This window comes from Betta splendens, chromosome 7, assembly GCF_900634795.4.
Source record: "Betta splendens chromosome 7, fBetSpl5.4, whole genome shotgun sequence".
Taxonomy (NCBI): Eukaryota; Metazoa; Chordata; class Actinopteri; order Anabantiformes; family Osphronemidae; genus Betta; species Betta splendens.
The window spans coordinates 11,176,457-11,197,990 of NC_040887.2; the positions used below are offsets into that span (position 1 = coordinate 11,176,457).

Below are 21,534 nucleotides of genomic sequence, written 5' to 3' on the forward strand. Positions count from 1 at the left end.
TTGGTTTATGCGCTCACGAGGGCAAAGAAACATTTATGAGAATTCACATCAAAAGCAAACACAAGTGTATATTCGACGAGGTGAAGGCCGGAGAGGACGCCGCCGCGTGCGGTACGCAGGAATCTCTCCCTGGAGTCACGTGACGAGGCGACGCGCCACCGGGTGCAAAGGCCTTTAAATGAGCCCGCGAGCAACAGGCGTCATCTTTAATGAACTGGCTATTAATGGAGTGTCGGGTGTGGTGCGCTGGGATCCAGTGATAATCAATTACCTGCTGCTGTAATCATAGTTGTCTGTAAGTTAATTAACATCTGGCGAGCGTTAGGCGGCAGCACCGGGGGCGGCGGCGGCGGGGAGGTGGTTCCAGGCAGAGTGCGGAGCGTGACAGACTGCGGGATGAATTAGATTCACCCGACGTGAGTCGTGGTGTGACGGCGCCGACGCCGCGTCCGACGCGCGTGACGGCGGCGATCGCGAGGCTGCGCTCCCTCTCGTCCGCGCTATCGCCCCATAAAAGCGTATCCGCGCCGGCCCGCGGAGTGATCTTTATTCAGCTGGAGTTCATTCAAACTACTGGAGAGAGGAGGGAAAAGCTCCGCGACAAGAATTAGAGGCGTGAGGAGGCCCGGTGCAGACGGCCCCGTCCGTCGCACAGTTAGGCACCAGAGTGGAAGACATGCAAAGTGCTTATCGATCGGCTGGTTAAACAGCCAAATTACAACGGCAGTTGCTTTTAATGGTTAGTTGAGGAAACCTTGATTGTTTTCAGGCGGGTTTCACCTGGTTCCTGTCAGAAACACAGGAGCTTCTCGCTGTTCCAGCAAAAAAAAAAAAAAAACTTGTTTTGATGCGAGTGAATTCATTTGTCATTAATGTCCCGACATGAGGTGATTTCGCCTCGTCCTCGCTACAGTGTAGCAGCAGAGAGATGCAGCAGGAACAACGGCGGAGACAAAAGGAAAAGTTCGGAGGAGCGTTTTGGCGGCGGTGACATTTGCACGCGTCCCAGCGAGGAACGCCTCCGAGTAATTAATGGCGAGCGCGTGGCGTTCAGGTGTGCCGCCGCCGCCGCGGCCGCGCGCCCGAGCCCAATTCATACCAGCGCCGACACGTCGTTAATGTTAATAGTTACACCTGTGCTTTTCCTGTTATGATTTTTCACAATGTTCCTGTTATGTCAAAACGTCTGCCAGAAAAAGCTCTGGCTTCTGTTGAAGCACAGATAATGACTCCACGCGCCACTGTTTACCGTTCCCACTGTTTATTGCCTGTATTTTTAGCAAGTGCTGAACTTTACTGTGCTGCTGTTTAGCAGGTTATTTAGGTAATCTTGCATATTATACATTACACTAGTTTCATGCTTGGACAGGTTGGCTGTGTGTTATTAAATACATTTACTGATCCTAAATCTGTACAACATTCTCTACTACGTGATAACTTCTACTTTGGCTGCATTACATTTTAGAGGACGCTACTTGCTAGCAGTTACTGTCCAGGTGCAGATTCTCGTTACAAAATCTACTACATTCTGGCACATTACTATAAATGAACCAACCGTCAACAAATGTAGCACTTAAAAGTAGCTTCTTGTAAACTAGCTACTGCTTTTGCGCTACACAAGTTTAAACTTAGTGTTGTATTTTTTGAGGTTATCACCGGGTTGAGCAGAGAGAACCTGGTACGTAGCTTTGCTCAGAGGCCAGAGTGAGGGGAAGCAGGCCTTGTTCCCAGACGTCAGCGTCCGCCTTAGCAACGACTACAACCCACTCATTTACCAGCATTAGCAGGTATGGCTTCTTCCACAGTAAACACTATTAGCTCCTATCGTTTGCAATTAAATGCCAGTAAAATCCGCCCCCCGTTGAACCCCAGTTTTCCAGAGGCCAAAGGACTCACCGTCGACACAGGCCGGCCTTGCCCTGGTGGTCCCGGCAATCTGGCCCCTCCGGCAGGCGCAGCGGGCCGTCTGCCTGGCGATGGTCCGTCTGGGGACGCTGCTGTCTCTGTTGAGCATCACTATCTCGCAGGTCCCCACCGCCAACTGGCCTGCCAAGCACAGCAGCAAGGAACAAATAACACATGATTAGATTAGATTAGATTTGCTTTTATTGTCATGCACATGTACAAATACAGGACAACGACATCCAGTTTAGGTTTAACCAGAAGCAAGTGCAGGATATAAATGTGTGCAGGAGAAATTATGGATGATATTAACAGATGGGTGTTCTATGGATATAATATACAGGTTGATATTAACTATAATCAGGGATTTACAATAGATGAACACACATTACCATATATGCTGTCGCTGTAGTAATCAGGAATATGCAAATAGCTGAACATAATATAAATGTTGCTATTTACTTCCAACCATCCATTTTCTACCACTTATCCGGGGCCGGGTCGCGGGGGCAACAGTCTGAGCCAAGAGTTCCAGACTTCCCTCTCCCCGGACACTTCCTCCAGCTCTTCCGGAGGGACCCTAAGGTGTTCCCAGGACAGCCGAGAGACATAGTCTCTCCAACGTGTCCTGGGTCTTCCCCGGGGCCTCCTACCGGTGGGACATGCCTGGAACACCTCCCCAGTGAGGCAGGAGAGAGCAAACCACCTCTTTCCGGTCGAGAACCATGGCCTCAGACTTGGAGGAACTGATTCTTATTCCAGCCGCTTCACACTCAGCTGCAAACTGCCCCAGCGCACACTGGAGGTCCTGGCCCGATAAAGCAAACAGGACAACATCATCTGCAAAAAGCATAGACGCAATCCCGTGGTCCCCAATCCAGACCCCCTCCGGCCCCTGGCTGTCCCCCTTTTTGTGAAGAGGAACAACCACCCGGTTGTCCAGTCCGGAGGAACTATCCTCATCGTCTATGCAATGTTGCAGAGGCGTGTCACCCAAGACAACCCCACAACATCCAGAAACTTGAGGTACTCAGGGTGGTTCTCATCCACCGAGTAGCAAACTACCTCAGTGACCTCAGCCTGGTTGATGGGCAAGTCCAAGACCTGATAGGACTCCTTCTTCAGCTTGATAGCGTCCATTACCTCCAGCGTCCACCACCCCCACGACAGGAACCGGAGACCCTGCGTCCATAGCCCTGAATGGCCGCGTTGACAATGGAGGTGGAGAACATGGTCCAGTCAGACTCTATGTCTCCAGCCTTCTTCAGAATCTGCTTGACACTCTCCCAGAGGTGTGAGTTAAAGGTCCCTCTGGCAGAGGGTTCGGCCAGACGTTCCCAACAGACCCTCACGATACGTTTGGGCCTGCCAAGTCGTTCCAGCCTCCTTCCCTGCCAGCGGATTCTACTCACCACCAGGTGGTGATGAGTTGACAGCTCAGCCCCTCTCTTCACCCGAGTGTCCAAAACATATGGCTGAAGAGACCCTACAAGGGGCATTTAGCCCCTGACAACATAGCTCCCAGGGTCCTTCAGGCACACAAACCCCTCCATCACAATAAGGTGGCAGTTCAAGGAGGAGTTGCTATTAACTATAGTCAGAAATTTACAAATTGATAAGGATATACAATATATTGGTTCCTATAGCATAATGAGACTCTAATAAAGATATTACTGTACTGACAAGAAACTGGTCATAAAAGGTACAAAGCAGTTTTTTTTCAGTGAAGATCCGGGCTCTAATAGGTAGTGGAAATTTTCCCAGCGTTTTAGCAGCAGCACCAAATACTTCAAAGTTAATACATGGTTTATTGCTCCTCTGATAAAAGTACTTCACTGCAAATTACATTAGAAGCAAGATAGAGAAAAACCCAACAGTTGTGTTGCATGTGATTTGTGTTTGATGTTTGTCATTGGGTGGACCCGCTGACTCGCTGCTGCACTGTTTGACATTAGCCAGCGTTGAGTTCAGAGGGGAAACAAAACGATATCTTAAAATGCTGAAGGTTGACTAATGGTCTAGTTAATGGCTTAAATAATGTGTGACTTGGTTGACATGACATTAGCCGGTGGCCACTGGGCTCCGACAACAGAGCAATTTTCAAGCCATGTTAAGCTCTACTGAGACGGCAAATGGACACAAAGTCTCTGAGTGATGATTGCTTTCGCCGCGCAGCAGTATGTGAGTGTGCTGCTCCTCTATCCAAGCCAAGAGAATTACGTGTCCAGTTCTCCAGGCATTACAAATTGATGGATGACACCCAGGCCAGAAACCTGCGTTAAGCAGCCTTTGGAGTTTAAAGCTTGTCGGGAAGGAATCTGTGAATTAATTATACAAACTGGACCAGACTAAAGCCCAGAGTGGGTCGGGAGCAGATCGGAAACTTGTTTCCACACATTCTATAGTCAGCTTTTTACACGTTGGTGATTCCAATTTAAAATGGGCTGCTTTAATATATTGCTACAGCAGGAGACAAATTTCTAATGGTGATGCCATTCAGACACTGGGGAGGTGATGGAACAGCTCTGTGCCCCGGGATTGAGCTGGAGCTGGTTCATGGCCCCGATGACGATTCCCAACGAGTCACATCCAAGACGCACGCAAACAAAAGACGTCTGGGTGTGAAGGCTCGAAGAACGAATCCTCTGAGCGGCAGATGATCTCATGGAACACTTAACGGTGAGGTGGCTCTTTTTCGTCTGGGTGACTTGTTTGGAAACCCGGGGGGACACACTTAATTGTGTTTGCTGTGTTTGAAGGGATTACGAAGTGTTAATAACAAAACAATCTTTAATCACAGCGGACGGCCTGAGGGGCTCCGCTTCCTTCAAAAACACGTTTAGGAAAACAAACGTCTCAGTACACGTGGACGCATTTGTCATTTAACGTTCACAAACGGAGGGAGTAAATAAACAAGTTCAACAGAGCCAATATTAATATGTGGGAATAAATCAAACCTGACCTGCGTTTGAACCAGCGAGTGTGACATAAATGCGTTAAATGGCACAGAAATGTCAGAACAGTCGGCAAAGTGGAGCTCAGAACCAGAACTGTCTTTACCTTCATAATGATGTGGAGAACGTAAGATTGTCCGTTCCGCCTTCCGTTCATTGAATGGAAAGCTGCCAGTGAAAGGCTTTCAGGCTCACACTGAAATAAAATCAGCTCAGGGAAGGTAGATTAGAGCAGGGCTGTGCTGCAGCGCCTTTAAGGTCAATCCCTGGCATTCACCAAGCATCGGCCCTTTGTACGTCACGTCCCAGCGCCCTCACGGGTCCATTTAGCCAGTAACTAACTGCTCCATAGGAAGAATCAGTGACTACAGTGGAACAATTACGGTATTAATGCACTAGCAGTAGTAAAGGTTAAAAGGGCTGTTGATCAACACAAATGACTCATAACATTAGCTCAGTACTGCAGGTTGGAGCACGACCGCATCGCTGAGGGCGACTTCGGCTGCTTACGACCACATGACTTCAGGAAGGTGATCCCTTCTGCTCTCAAACTGCTGAGTATGTAACTTTGCCCCCTGAAGTTAAAGGCCTCGTGTCCTCGGACGAGGATGTTGTACATCTACAATCCCAAACCTTCTAGAAACAGCTGAAACGTCCACTTCTCCAACCGATTCCCATCGTGCCAACGGGGTCAGTACTGAGAGAAAAGCGAGACTGCTTCATGGTTTGTAGCTCCACAGGTTTTCGCTGCCTAAAGCTTTGGGTTTTACATGTATCCTGTTTAATCCACACAAACTGACAGTGTGTGTTTTACAGGGTGTTATGTGCCAAACTGTTCCTTGGCTCCGAGTAGTTGCCAAGCAACGAGCAGATACTCCAAGAAGTTACTAATCTTCACGGTGTTGGCAGGTGAGCAGGCACAAACTGCCGAACTGGTCCTTTAAGGTTCCTCCGAAATTATAGAACGCGTTTATCGCGTCCAGACGGCCAGACAAAATCTACGCAACACCTGAGAAACAGCTTTATTTAAAGCAAACCCTTGCCTGGAAAACAGGACAAGACGTCCCGAACACGACTCGCTGTGTGATTCGGGCTGAATAGGCTGGTGGATAACCTACAGGGACTTATTTATCACCCACGATTTCCCTTCGCAGCCTCATAGCGCAGAGCCGGGCCACGCCCACCGCCTCGCGGCAGCTGTGCGTTCGGCGGGCGCGCGGAGGACAGAGGTTCCATCAGATATTAGCGCTGCCTGCCATGTTCCACCACGCAACAGATGAATGGGCGGCGGGGGGGAGGGAAGCGGAGCGGCCAGTTGTGTCACGCGTGGGCGGGTGGTGCCTCGCAAAGCGCCATTAGTCACGGCCAGCGCTCCGTCACATACACAGGCCTTAATTCATGTGACGGGGGCTTCCTGTCACTCAGAGCCTCGCCTCTGTTTCGCCTGATGAGAAGCGCGGCGGCGGCGGCGGGGACGGAGGCGCGCGGCCGGCCGGCAGCCCGATGACCTTAGCGCTGACATCATGACACCGCGGTGCACGAGCGGCAGCGGCGGCGCACGCACGGCTCCGAGCAAAAAGACGCCCGACGGGGCTCTGCTGCGACAGCGCGTTGATCACATCACCAAAGTACAGAAAGAGACTGGATATTAAAGTCTCGGCGCGTGGGGTGAACGCGTAGAACCCCCAATTATCATCTCTCCCATTCACAACAAGCGCCATTCAACCGCTGCTCCTCAGAGACTTGTAGGAGCCGGCGGCACGCGCGCGCTTCCTTCCGGCTTATCTCCGGCCTTATTTGTACGTTTAATTAAAGGGGCAGACGCGTCGCTGGTCGCTCCTCGCCGATAAAAGCTTCGGCGACCACGCCAGGGACCGCTCGCCTCTGTTCCAAACGACCAGAGCCGGATCGGGAGCCGCTCGTCTCCTCCTCGGGGGAGTTCGCCGTGAAATTACACGCAGGCCGCACGGAATGAACTCTGACAGGATTCATTTCCATATTAAAACAATCTTCCTTCACAGATTGTAATTACGCGCAGGACGGAAGAGAACATCACAATGTTTAATCGCAAACAGCGTTTGTTGAAGAATCCAGCTCTTGTCGAGCTACAGCTGTTAATTATTCATGACAATAGCATTGTTTTAGGTATCACCCCCCCCCCCCCCCATCCCATAAAGACAGGGCAGCAGCACAGTGCAGAGCTTGGCTCGGACGTCCCCACCTTTCCCTGAGAGAGACAATCAGCCTCTAATCACTGCGCTGCCGCACAATAATAAGTCTGAGTGATTATCTTCATTCCTCTCTGTGCTCCTTTCTTGACAGAAGTGCCATTCACCAGGATGGAAACGCGGCCGCCAACAAAGCGCCGGCTTCAACGGCACGACAATCATATTAACATGTATTAAATCAGATGCGAATGCCGCTGATTCCGCGTGGAAGTGTTTAAACATTGTGTCATTCGTTATAAATATTAATGATGCTGGTAATTGATTGTCAAACCTGATTTGAACCAGCTGTATCAGACTCCAACCACGACCAAACCCCTGAAACCACCAGGTTCAGGTTGGTCCCTGAGTTTCCTCGTTTAGCATCACGTTTAGAGCCGCAGCTAATGATTATTTTCGTGACCAATTACAGTCTGTTGGAATCTGACTGCATTTAAATTTACACGCACTTTAACATTAAAGTGAATGGCAATACATTGTCTTCATGGCAATTTTCCTACATTGGCTTCCTATCCAAACGTCTGCAGCAGGTCCTATAGGCCTGTGACTATGGTTTAGGCTCCATAGGTAATTACCATCCTGTCAATGTCACACTGGCTGGAGCCAATGAGATAGGAAAAGTCATTACAAAAGGCTCAAATGACGTCATTTGTTGCACAGGACATTTAAAACGCTTTGTGTTATGCTGAGTGAAATAAAGACAAGTTCAATACACGCATCCCAGAGAGCATTAATCATGTCCGCCACGTTCCCCGCTGCTGGGAGCCAATCAGCACGTTCCGATCTGACGCTGAAGAAGCTCTTCCAGGTTGTAACACCTGAAATCAAACGTCTTCCTTCGGCTCCTCCGTGATGGACGCGCCGTCTGTTTCACGTCACTCCGTTCTGTCCTCGGCGGCGATGGGAACGTTTTGGAGCGATATTGTTGTTGTTTTTTTTTCAGATGAGTTGTGACAGCAGGGCTTCAAGCGCCGTTGTGTCAATTTCTTACGTTCCCTGCCGCATCATGAGCGCTGTGAATGAAGCTGCTGTATCTCAGCCTCACAAAGTCCTTTTCGGAGCCACGAACATCCTTCCCTTGATAGAAAAGTCCTATTGTATCTGGACACATTGTAGAAAACATGGTTTATTACACTCCTGACAATTTGATTGATTTATTGACTCATCACTTGATCTTTAAATGTCAGAGAATAGTGAGAAATGCCAATCACACTTACCCTAAGCCAATCAATCGAGCATTCACTATTAGTTCTCAGTAAATCAAATTAATCTAAAGTGGAATTCCAACGCGATCGATGAATTTGTGCATTTAAAAAGGTTCCTCTGAGCTCATCTGGACGTGGTTTGACCTCTCAACCCCTCCGACCTCGCCAGTCGAGCGTAACGGGGCTCCGGGTGAGACGGCCAGATGCCGCTGAACGAGCTGGGGCAACTTTATATTAATGCGCCTGCTCCGTGGAAGACTCCACCACTTGATTTCATACGCCGCGCGATTACAGCTACAGCTGTCCAATCAATATTTATGCAAGAGAACGAGTCTCTTCTGAAGCCAGAGGACCTGTAATCGCGCCTAAGTACGCAATTTCATCCGAATCTGACAGAAATGAATCAGAAATGATGGTAAAGGGAAGCGTGAGTGCAGCTGCGGTGACTTATGGAGATGAAGGCTATGCTACGCTGTTACAGCAGGAAGCTCATTTACTCTGTCTGCGAGTGGTAGAATCATCACGGTCTTGGCCTGCACTCACTCCACAATTCATTGTTCTGAGGAGCCGCTCCAGGCCTCGTGTCCTGCTGGCAGCGACAGCTCCAAGGCTGTCCTGGGAATCGCTCGTCACGTTGGAACGCCGGTCGTTGGAATGTGGACACAACACGCTTCCATTCTCACTGGGACGCAGAGGGTCCCTGTATATGTTTGCTAACGTCCCTCTACAGGACTCAAAGCTCCCCAACTGCCAAAGCTGCCTTTGGATGACATTGGGGGGGACCCAAAATAGAAAAGATGCCCCCCACAGGCTGACACCATAACTCAGGAGCGGCCTGTGAGGTGTCTTGTGCCGTTTGCATGATGGAGGAGGCTCCTGACGGATTCCTGTTGCCGTAATGCGGTACAGTTCGCGCTGCGGAGATATTACAATGCAGAGTACACTCAGACAAATGGGCTGTGGATGAATACGGGCTCCAGGCACAAAGAGTGAGTGTGCAATATGCCTTTCAAAACCAAACAGTGGCTCTGCTGAATGTAATGCAGTACGGACTGTAAAGCCACGGTGACTCACTTCGAATTCCGCACAGATCGCCTTCCAGGATGCCCCCCTTCCTGAATTCAAACGGGGGTGGGGGGTGGGGGGGGCATCCAGAGAACACAGCGCTGTAATCTGTGATTTTGCGACTGCGGTTTAGCGTCCGAGCACAGCCCTGGAAAAATGTGATCGCGGCATTAGGCAGAAAATAGAACAGGAGGCTGAGGGAACATTTACACCACTCTGACAATAAGGGAGTAACAATGCAGGAATACAGTGAGCAGTTTGCCTTCGACCGCGGGAGGTCGGAGCCGGCGCGGCGCTGCAATTCACACGCGCGGAGCTGAAAGTATGAACTAGTGCGGCGTCAAATGAATTCAACTCCTCGTTGTGTTCCACGAAGACGCTCCGACTCTTGCAGCTCCAGCGTCTGAGGTGATTTGCTCACGATTCACAGCCAAGGTCAGACCCGAAGCGGGTCCTCCCCTTGCATGTTTAGCGGCGCCTCGGAGAAGACTGGAATGAAAAACCCTCTTTCTCGCTTTGAAAAGTCTTCCGTCCTTTGATTCTGATTGGGTCAGTGCTCGGACGGGAACGCTCGCGCCCGCTCCACACAGGGGCGGGTTCGTTCAAAGTGAGTAGCATCCAGAATAAATCAGCGGGGATGAAAACACTCCGGCCTGTGAATGGCATTTTGACAGGAGACATCAGAGATCTGTTGCAGTCCTCGAGTCCACAACAGAGGGGGCGGCCCAGCCGAGCGAGTCCATCATCAATGGCTGCAAAGCCTCAGTGAGTCACTTCGAACATTTTTACTGACACAGCCTGTCGACGTGCGCGCTGTCATTCCCATCGACAGCTGGCGCTTCGGAGCGGGATGATGGGATGGATGCCTGTCTCTGCCTCTCAGCTTCAGCGCCCGGTTATTTGGCGTGCTAGCCTCCTGCTGTGCTAATGGGAGCGCTCGGTGCCCTCTATCGCCACCTGGTGGCCGGAGCTTCACCCCCAGGGAGGCCACTGTATGTACTGTACGTACAGGCAGGATCCGTGATATTTGAGCCATGACAGTCACACGTTTTCCTCAGGCGTGATGTGCTTTTGGTGCCTCGCAGCCTAAAGCTAGCGCGCAGGCCGACAGGAGCAGGGAGGAGTCGCCACCGCCCTCCGACTGCACCACTGAACCGGACCGTGGTCCCGTGAGGGAGCCCAGACACCTCCAAACTTACCGCTGAATAACCTGCCAACGTTGAGGGTGTTTGACAGGCCATTCGTCAAGGCGGCCGCCGGCCCGGCCGCCGAGGGGCTGCCGCGCTTTGATTTCCTGTCCCGGCCTCCGCAACAGATGTGCAGTAAAGAGGGTGGAGGCGCCGCAGCCTCTCACCGCCACCAGACTTCACATCGCAGGTTCACCTACAGCACACCTGGCGCTGTCTTTGGAGCACATGGGTGTCACGGAGGTGGATGCGCTAAAGGGTTGGTATCTATTATGTCTGTCTATCCAGGGGCAGACTGACGTTGATGATGGTGTCCACCATGTACCGCAAACACAATAACCAGCTGATAGAAGAATAAATCATCGGCAGAGATCAGAGCTACCTTAGACCAGAGCTGACAGCTGATTTGAAGGTTATAAGTAGGAATTATTCTCCAGATTCCGCTCACAGCTGGAAGGGTGTCAAAGCTCAGATCACATCCACAGATTGCACCTATCGGGCCAAACCCACTGGAATCTATTTACTCCAGAAACCCAGAGGGTAATAAAGTTCACAGCACATTGATTGAGTGATTTTGTACAATAACGCGCTAATGGGTTCATTTTCAGATGTAAATGAATCAATAATAAGTGGCCGAGGGGAAGAAGAGGGGCCCTCGGATCTGGCGCCGAGGCTGATTTTGAGAGAAACGCTGCGAATGAGGAGCACAGAGAGCACATTTCAGCGCACGGGCAGTTCGTTTTTCACATCAGAGTCTGCGGTCGCGGACCGCGGCCGATGACGCGCGGGGGGTGGAAACAACCCTTCGCTTTCTATTTCGTGCAGGGAGAAGGTGTAATTGCACTGGTGGATGTATTATTCAAAACCAAAGCACGGCATGGAAGAATGTGGGCCTCAACCTGAGAGACGCTGAAGCTTTGAAGGCAGAACTGTCTGGAATAAAACAAGCTTCGTTTCACGATGCAGCATCACAATGAGACCAGAGGCGTGTCCAATGAAATGCACTGTTTGTCCATAGTAAACTATAATAAAATCCTATTAGAAGCTTCTAGGAATATTAAAGTGTAGTTTAAGGTCACATACACCTGCCCCTCATTATTATACACTCTATACTTTCATTTCTGGCGATAAAGTTGCTGCCCGGCTGTTTATTGTTTAATGTCCTTACCCTCTCTGAGCAGATGGGAGTAGATGAGCCAGAGGAGCAGCAGGCAGCAGAGTGACGCACCTCCACCTGCGGAGAGCGTCTTCGCCCCAGACTGCATCCCGCAACCTTCAACCTCCCGCCGATTGTCCCAACTTTGCACGCGTTCGCCGTCTAGATGTCGCGCAGGTCGGCGGACGAGTGGCTAATCCAGTGGAGTCCCCGCAGCCTGGCGTCGGCATCCATTTTGAGGGTATAAAGGCAGAGGGGCTGAGCGTAATCCCCCCCGTTTTGCTTCTCAAATCCCCGCGGTGAGTCGCGTATCCATCCAGGCGGCCCGGCACCGCACGCTGACGCCGCGGCAACACGCGGAAACGCTCGCCGCGGGCGGAATGTCACCAGATCCGGCCAAGTTTACGCAGCGGATGGGGAAATTCAGCGGCCAAGTCTACTTCCAGTGGAAGCTGGAAGTGTGCGGACGAGGAGAAGTGAGCAGCTGCAGTCCCGCGCAGTTTACATCCTCACACGAAGAAGATGGTGATGATGATGATGATGATGATGGTACTAATTCAGCCGCTCAAACCCCCTTTAACGCCGCTGTCACTTCTTCTTCCCTTCTCTGTCCACGGCGCGATTATGATATTTATTCCCAACGAACTTCTGCGCCCAGTCCGACTCTACAGAGGAACGCGCGAGTTACCCCAGGCCGACACGACGGACGCGGCAACCAGCACGGAAACTTGTCCGAAAACGTATCACTCCAGCGCCCAAGCCCGGTGCCTGAAAAACATCTAAAGGCGCAAATGCGTCATATGTGTCCACATTTGCGCGGCGGCGCGGAGGGAAGATGTCACGCACAGGCGTGAGCGGCGGGTCTCACCCTGCGCGCCGCCGCTGAGCCGGGCGCACCGTGCGCGCGTCGACGCGGGCGGTGCGGCGCGGCGCGGTGCGGTGCGGTGCGGCGCAGCAAAGTTCGCTCCGCTCGTCACCTGTGTGAGCGTCCGCGGAGGCTCTGGAAAATTCCCCAGGTGCGATGCCTTGCTCCTCAGCCTCGAGGCAAAAGCTGCCGCCGTGTGTCACAGCGACGCATCGGTCACAGACGAGCGTGTGAGCGCGGCTTATTTAGAGCCAGGCGACGAGGACGAGGACGAGGATTCCCCCTCATTCAGCGCACAGAGAGAACGCTGCTGCCGCTGCTGCTGCGCAATGAATTACTTTCAGGTACAGTGCTTTCATCTGCGCGCGCGCTCTCTCATCTCGCTCTCGCTCTCTCTTTCTCTCTCTCACACACACACACACGCACACACACACACACACACACACACACACACACACACACACACACACACACACACACACACACTGCCCTAATTCTCTGCTTCAAGTGAGGACTAAACTTTGAGCTCCCCGGCTATAAATCCAAAACTGTAGCCAAGGTGATGATGATGCGTCTTTATAGCCATGAAGATTGTCCCGTCTCAGCCCCAAAGGGAGATGCGAGGCAGCACCCGCCTCCTCTACATCCTCCACGTTGGTGGAAAACACCCCTGGGTGCTGCATGGTCTGTAGATGCAGTTAGTATGTGCAGTGCCTCAGAGCTGTTTAAAGCACAAGTCACATTATCATATACTGCATAATTTCCCATGAAGTCTAAAGTGTGCACACACGCTTGGCTGAACTCAGTGTGTGTGTGTGTGTGTGTGTGTGTGTGTGTGTCCAAGCCCTGCAGATGCCAGTCCATCTTCAGAGGGAGCGACATTTAAGACTCCCAGGACTGTTACCATAACTCACCCCTCTCACAGGCACACGCTCCACATTCCATGACCAGTGACTGTGCACATTATTAGCAGACGCAGGAGCTCCCACCGTGCTGTCAGCCTTCTCGCCCAATGGCTTTTATGAGGACGTATCGGCCCGGCAGCGGCCCGGCGCGGCACCGCCGTAGCACTTACAGTCTCTCACGTCTCCCACACGGGCGCGTGCATCCTTACGCATCGCCTCCTGCAGCTTCCTCCACCTGAGCTCCGCGTTCCTCCTCCTGCCTGATGCCGGGCTCAGTGGCGTTTGATTGTGTCGGAGCGACGTCCCAGCAGGGAGCGCAATCAATCACGATCCATCGCTGAGACTGACAGCTGTAAACGTTCCGCCACTTGATTTCCACGTGCGGGCCTATTTTTATGTTCACCAGTAACAGATAGTGTGAGGTGTTTAGTCAAGTTATGTGGAATAACGTGGAAGTTATGGTGGAATATGCATTTTGGAAGCGCTGGGCCGCTTCTGCCTTAACCTTTGGTCCCGGTTCAGGTTCAGGTCGTGCAGCTCTGAAGCGGAGGTTCTGCAGCCACAGAGTCGCTCTCACTCTGGCTTGAACCCAAGAACACAAACTCCAGCTGTTGTTTGCGTTTCACTTTCCCACTTGGTTTCTGGTTTTTCTTAATTATGGTTGCCCAAAATTTCTCTCCTTTCGCAGAGACAGGTGGAGAATTCGTTTCAGGTAATTTGAAAAACATTTGTTGAAGCACTGGGGGGGAAAAGAGTAAATTAGGAGCTGATTTATGAACAGGAGCTCGCGCTGCTCAGTGTGGAAGGTGGACACGTTGAGCTGATCTCAGACCACCAGTTTACCCCCTTTCATGTTATATGACTTATTTATTCAGCTTTTAGTGATACACTTGGCTTCTCTGAGCCAAACGGGAACAAAGGGAAATCATTTCCATCTCTAGTAGCTGCTGAATAACATCACGTAGAGCTGAACTTCAGCTCGGCACCAAAGCTCCTCTTTTTTTCTTTTGTTTTACTGTAACCTCTGGGAAATAAGCGGCATTTGCTGCACTATCCAGATTTAAAACCCGAGCCATGAGGATTCCAGGCCCAATAACCTCAGAATTCTACTCACACAAGTCATAACTATCGCTTTTAAGTTAAAGCGTGTGTGATCACAGCAGTGGCTGCTTCTTCGCATTCATCCTCCATCTCCACCACAATGTCTGTACAGCTTCTACAAGCCACAAGTTTCCTTCTCCTGCACGACGTGAGGACACGGACCCGACCTTCACTGCTCTACTGGCCACTGCAGCGACAGTCGTCCTATAACATAACACACGTTTACAGCTCCTCTTCTGAACACCTCAGGCAAGAACTAGCTTCAAATATTTATAATGTGAGAATAAGAATATTCTCACTGGATCGTCAGTCAGACGTTGTCGCGCGGTGGAACATTACACAGGGTGTGATGGTTTATATCATCATCAGCTGCGTCGAGTGTTTGCTTAAGACGAGCTCATACATCTGTGAGCAGCACGTCTTCATCCCCATAAACTGCGTTAGCGTCCAGGCAGCGCTGGGTTTGCTAACTAGTGGTATCGATGTACCATCTTCATAGGAATAGGCGGAAGTTGTATCGATAATGTGGAGTCAATAAAGGGACAACGGTTCCCAACGCCGCGCCACAGTCACTGGTAAAGATCTACAGCACTGCCCTGTTTGCGCCTGGAATTGCGCCTCCGGAGAGCATTTCAATTACAGCGCTCCTCGCATCGGTCTCCTCCCAGCTGCTGGGATCAAAACACTAAATTGTGGAGTTAAATATGAAATCCAGCCCATTTTCCGGTCTGTCGGCTCCTGAAATGTCAGCGCTGATATTCTAGTGAAAAACAACCAGGAGGACCCGTTCACCAGTCTTCCCTGGGCCCCCATTGTTGCGGCGCCTTATTGTTCTGCGGGAGCTGTGGCTTTGGAGTGTTTGGTTTTGATTAGGAATGTTTCATGGCCTCTACACATTCAATTATCAGCAGCCTGCTACACCAGTCGATAGTCATCCTCTCATTAATGGCCCAGAACTGATTACCAAGGACAGAGAGAGAAATGGGTGAAGTGTTATTCATTCAAAGTGCTAATTAAATCCTCCTAGATGGGACTTTTAGTCCCACTAGAAACTTTCCCAGAATTCTACTAAGTGTCATTTACAGGGATAGCCGACCTAAACATAACAACGATCCCCCAGCTGGGATTTCTGCCTTAATTAGGCGTCTCGAGCCAGAACGCAGCCTCACGTGTGGAGGATCCTGCTATGCATTAATTTGCCTTATGCCAGCTAGGCACTGAGAGCTTTATGCAGTCAACGCTACGAAGCGTCTTCCTCGTTCCCGTCGCTCTAAGTGAAACTAATGAAGTCGCTGCCAAACAAACGGCGGTGCCTTCACTGAACTGCGCAGATTTTCCTTCTTCATTTTCTCTCTATTTCCCCAAATCAGATTAAATGGACGCAAAAAATGTAAAACTGAGCTCATTGGTCGTTCAAACTTGTGTTTGATGGATTGATGCTACGGATTAACAAGCGCAAGGTTCAACGCCCTCAAGTGCTAAAGGCCTGAAACTTAACGCAAGTCAAGTCTGCTGTAGTTGCTCATGGGTCGAGGTCATGAGGAAGAGGCACCCAGTTTGGGGGGAGTCTGACATCATTTGATAAGGTTCGGAGCTGGATATTTCCTGGTACCACCTTCATTGCAGAGCAGCCGTAGTTGCTCCTGAATGAGGCCCGTCGTCGCTGTGTCCTCCCATATCTGTTAATGGGAGCTGCTGGCGCTGGTTGAGTGGGTGAATGGGGGTGAACGCAGCACCTACTGCTCTACCCCCCCCCAACATATGAGATGTGTGACAGGGCTTCACTGTCACCGCCGGGAAAAGCAACAGGGACAATCAAGAGTGCAAACAGTGTCTCCGGCTTGTTTTTTTTTCCTCACGCTCTCCGAGTTTCTGTCTGTCATTCAGCTCCTTTGATGCGTTTCCATGAGAACAGGGAGGCTGAGTAGGTAGGTGTTGTTGCCCCTGGTGTAGCAACAACCAGCGTGAGCCGGGAGGAAGCGCTGCTGGAAGATTTGAGTTATCAGTCTTTTCCTCCCAGACTAAGCTCCGCACCGGCACGTTGGAGGCGAGGCTTTGTTTGTGCACGCACGCGGTCCTGCACGCGAGCGGCGAGAGGAGTCCGGCGCGCGTGCAGATCCTGGGAACGTCTGAAATCCCGCAGTAGCGAAATATCACCAGGCCTGGATCTGAAACAATCGAATTAGCGTCCGCGCTTTCAGGGCGTGAGTGTCGAACGGGAAAAATGAACGCACGGGGCAAAGATTTTGAGTTTGCGTCGGACAACTCTGTGCACGGCTCCGTGCACGGCTCCGTGCACTGCTCGCAAGGTCACGCAGGGCTGCGGAGATCCCATATAAGAGAGCCTGAGAGTCTCTCAATGCCATTTAGAGCCTCCTCGGACACCAAGACAAAGTGGGGGCGTGCGGGACCATTCATCTTCCGGCTGTGGCCGGGAGCCCCGGGCGACCCGGTGGACAGGGGGGAAATGAAAAGAGGGTGCGGCAGCCAGCGGCGCCGCACTCCATCTGCCCAGAGGCCGGGCTCATCCCCCAGATGTGCGGGCGCCGCCTCCGAATGCAAACGACGCAGCTCCGGAACGTAGGGCAGGCGCCGGACGAGGCTGGAGAGAAGTCCAACGCGCTTCTACCACGAAGGGGGATTTAGGAGTTACCGTGGGACGTGCACGGCTCAGATGTGGGCGTGAAGAGGGAGGGAGCAGGAGAGGAGCAGCACAGGATCCATGGACTCTGTCCGACGGGGGCGATTATTTCCCCTCCTTGAACTGATTGAGCTCTACTGATGATCTTTCGGATTTTCTGCAGCCATTCAAAAGCCATCTGTCTCTGTAAGAGCTGTTGAAGTGATGGGCAGTAATTTAATCTGTGCTCCTGAAACGGGGCGAGCGGCGAGTCTCCCGGGTCGCCGTTTCGGGGCGATATCGGCTAAATCAGCGGCGCCGACCCGGCGGGCCTGGTTTGTTGTCGTGAAGCGCAGCAGTGAAGTCAACACAAATGTCATAAAACGAGGAACAGAGGGAACGTGAGCGGCGCCGCTCGGCCTCATGCAGCTCTGGCTCCAGAACCTTTCATGTGCAAAAACTCTGCTAAAAGCAGAAAAAGGGGGAAAGCAGGTTAAAGCACAGGAGCAATCAAAGGTGTCAGTGTCAAAAAAAAAGTCAAAAACATAAAAAAAACACCCGACAACATGATTCCAAACATCAGTCCAGTATTTTTGTGTCGCGTTCGCTTGTCGAGAAGTCGGAGGCAAAGTGACTCCTTCCTGCTGTGGAACGAGCGCCGACGTCTCCGACGCTTCCTCTCATTCCTGACGGCGCATTAACATTTCATGAAGGAGGAAAAAAATGTATAATTGGAATTTGCGGGGAGAAATTTCTCCACCCTGACATTTGCCATTCATGTCCATAAGCCCCCTCCCTCCCTCCCTCCCCCCTCCTCCCCCCGGGAGCTGCAGCGGCTCCATTGTCGCAGGAATCAGCGCCGTCCACTTAAATGTCGAACGGCTGCTTCCTTTGCTTTGCATAGTGATTATAATGAGTCATCCTCTTACAGAGGAGCTAATCTTAGCGTCCATTTAGCCAAGAAGTGTTCCACCATTATGACAAGTGACCCCGCGTTCTCTACATGGAAACGGCCGCTTCCTGTTTGAATCAGAGAACCGCCGGCAGGCACATAATTCAAATGGCGTCCAGAAAAGTGCTGCGCCTGCAGATTACAAAGGAGGCCTCGAACCGCATGAAATATTAAAGCATTAAGGCCAGATGAGGAAGTGGAGTAAGCCGCTGCCTGGACTGAGGCAATGCTTTTGTGTTGGAGCCTCCTGCTCCATCACAGGCGGCCGACGGCAGCGGACGCTGCGCGGCGGACACGCGTTGCCAGGTCCGCTACGCTGCACCGTCTGCACGCAACGCGCTACGTGAAGAAGGTTTTCATTGGTATAAATGAGAGTAAAACGGAAGCGATGGCACGCGGACGCAGGGGAATAAGCGACAAACGGATAAAGACCGAGAAACAGAGCGGACGGAGGGAAAGAGGGGGCGCAGAACACGGAAGGAGGGAGATCAAGCGTGAAGCGGCTGTGCAAAATTTACGAGCGTAATTTGGAACCCCGCCGCCGCCGCGGCACCTGGAGGGGACGCGCTCGGCGCTGCCAGGAAGGGTCCACGCGTGGTGACGCGGCCCGCCTCCCCCCGCCCGCTGCTCCGCTACTAATGAAACCCGCCTCCACCTGCGCGGCCTCGAGGACGCGGCGCCCGCAGGGACCGTGTCATTGGTCCGTGGCGCGGAGGAACGACGGGAATTGATGGACTCCGCCGGCGAAGTGAGGGACACGTTCGGATCCTTCCAAACATCGTTGCCACGTTGGATTAATAATCCGCAAAACAGCCACATCCATTTACAGGAACGTGCAAATATTGTCCCTAGGGACTATTTTTGCTGCACATTTGAATGCGGTTGTGAGGCGTTGTGGATGTTCTGTTCCAGGTCCCGGGGGAGTCATCTCCATGGGGCCAACACTCACCAGCAGCATCCCTGGAGGGAGACGCCATAAAGCAGAGCGAGGCGGAGAGCACGGGCGTAATTTATTCTTCATCTTAATTTCCCAGAAGGGTTTTGAGGCCATTTGGAGATGAAGTCCATTTACTGTACACGTACTTACAAATTTATAGGCTAATGAAGTCTTTTAGCCGATGACGGCTACCTGCACTCAGTCCGAATTATCCATGCGTTGGGCGTCTGAGTAGCCGCTCTGCAGACGTCCCGGAGGGGCTCCAGATCGCAAGGCGTGCGCCGCGCGGGTCCTCCAGGAAGTAACTTCAAAGGGTAAAAACCTGTGAAGCCTCCGTCAGCTTCTACAACAACTGCACACAGGGCGAGAGTGGTCAGCTGTTCTCTGGACTCATGCATCCACACAGTAGATCAGGCCTCCAGAGATACTAGTCAAAAGCCCCAACAACTCCAGGGACCAGTGCCGCCATCGTCAAGCGCTCCGGCTCTAATAACCGTGTGATCGAGGCCCATTAGTTCAAAGACAATCTACTGTTGTGCTCCAGAGGCAACAGTCCACACCGAGACGCAGTCTTCTGTCGATACCATTGACCAAATGCTAAACCGGGGAACGCTCAGCGTCACATCACTGGTACTCATTTGAATCATTGGCCAAGTGGACCATGTTCAGCCTTCAAACACCAGTTGTCCCAGAGCAGCCATCAGAACGCTGTCGGCTCCGCGGGGGGTGGAGCGCAAGGTCTTCGGACCCATTTAGCGCGGGAGCCTGTGAAGGCAGGACGGGTCCGAGGAGGAAGAGGAGGCGCCGTGATCCCCGTCTGAGGCCTCTGGTCCGCCGGCGCCACAGACCCAGGATCAGCTCTCCTCCTGCCAGCACCTTGTCACAGCCCGGCCCGCCGCTTCCTGAACCGGCTAAATACGCTGGCGTCCGGCGCCGCCCCCGTGGATAACGGGCCGCCGGACCCGCGGCGCTATCGAGTAAACGCCATAATGCTCCCATGATGTCTTCCTATGGAGGGAGTGGGCCACCGCTGCCCGCTCGCCTGCGGTTTCGCTGTGTAATGAAATATGTCTCCCTTGATATATGGCTGCGGGTGAAGCCCAAATCGAAAATTGAATCACACTAACTTAATTTGTGGTCGGGGCAATCAAATTACTTGTTTTGGCTGCAGTGCTGACGATAAATTCATCTTTGTGACAAAGCTGTCAGGGCGGCGTAAAGGGGGCGGAGGAGACAGAGCGTATATGTGTATACGCTCCGCTGGGCGATGGGGGGGGGGGTCCACTCCATTGTGCTGCGTCCACCTTCAGCTGCGGATTTGCTGTCAGTTAAAGCGTGATGTCCTCGTGCGCCTCATAAAGGGCTTTTTCCCCCATAAAGCGGCTACAGACGTAAGCAGCTTACGCGGCCGCGCCGCCCCGTGGACCCCTTTGGAGACGGTGTCGGAAGCTGTAGACGTCTGCAGCATGTGTTCATTTGGGCTGCGGCTCAACAGCTCGGCACCGGCGCCTCCGGGGCCCAAAGCCCCGTGTGGAGAGCGGCGCTGAAGCCCTAAATGAAGGGCGATCATCCAGATGGACATAGGAATCAGTTTTCATGCGTTTTGATATGTCTGTATCTAAAAGTGTTGGTCTTAATAGAATAGAACTCCACGAAAATTAAAATAAATGTGCTGTATTGTGAGCGGGTCGCTCTTGTGGAGGATGTGCGTCGGGGTCAATATCAGCCGTGGACCCGTCCAGGGGTGAGGGAGGGGGGGGGGGGGGGGGGGGGGGGTGTTTGTGTCGCTTCACATGCTGCGAAGACCAGAGCCTCGGGCCGCGAATCGCTCCAAAATAAATCCCCATAAAAAGCAGGAATGGGAGAGTTTTATGCAGCGAGGTGAACATGTCAAGCAGAATTAACACGCGGGAAGAGATGCTCCTTGTTCGACCAATTTCCCCAATTGGCGGTAAGTGGGTGACGGCTCGTGGTAAATAAAGCCCGTCCATGCGTACAGTACACGCGCACTTCACGTCCACGGACAGATCGGAGTGATTGATTTAGAAGAAGAGTGGATGCGCGCGCGCGCGGGACAGAAACGATTATGAAAACGACTGGGTGGCCGAACTCGCGCCGTTTACACGCAGAATCCGCCCACCGACCAGCGGATTCCTGCAAACTCCGGGATGAGATGTAATGTGATGTGATCAAGTGTCGCGGCCCACGCGCGCGGCCGCTGCTCGCGCTGTCTGCGGCGTAAATCAATTAGCGCTGAAACGCCTCACGCTGAGCGCGTGTCGTGTTTTGCCGGCGCTGCTGTACATTACGGCTCATTGGTAATAAAGCTTAAGCGCGCATTGATCGCCAGCGTCCGTCCTGTGATAAATTAAGCGCGCGCTAATAACACATTTCACAGCGCCGGAATGGAAATCGATGGATCCGCCTGAAACGGCGGGACACGAATAGTCCCGAGATAAA

General features: G+C 52.2%; 1 protein-coding gene and 1 long non-coding RNA gene across 4 annotated transcripts in view; one reads left to right on the plus strand and one right to left on the minus strand.

Annotated features, from left to right (window-relative positions):
* The window catches only part of tafa5l (TAFA chemokine like family member 5, like), a 28,851-nt gene extending 15,897 nt beyond the window's left edge, over positions 1-12,954 (minus strand). The window contains exons 1-2 of one of the 3 annotated variants that reach the window (XR_003786432.3): positions 11,707-12,954; positions 1,897-2,046 (exon numbers count right to left, since the gene is read on the minus strand). Coding sequence is in view for 2 of the 3 variants with exons in the window: in XM_029156448.3 (XP_029012281.1) it covers positions 1,897-2,046; positions 11,707-11,803 (247 nt within the window). In the remaining variant the exon portion in view is untranslated. The remainder of the gene's footprint in view (positions 1-1,896; positions 2,047-11,706) is intronic. The other 2 variants (XM_029156448.3, XM_055510357.1) reach the window with 2 other exon arrangements.
* LOC114858825 (uncharacterized) lies at positions 5,445-7,778 on the plus strand. Its single transcript, XR_003786433.1, has 3 exons — positions 5,445-5,580; positions 5,673-5,765; positions 7,179-7,778. It is a non-coding gene; the product is annotated as an uncharacterized LOC114858825 (long non-coding RNA).
* Positions 12,955-21,534: the final 8,580 nt, after the last annotated feature.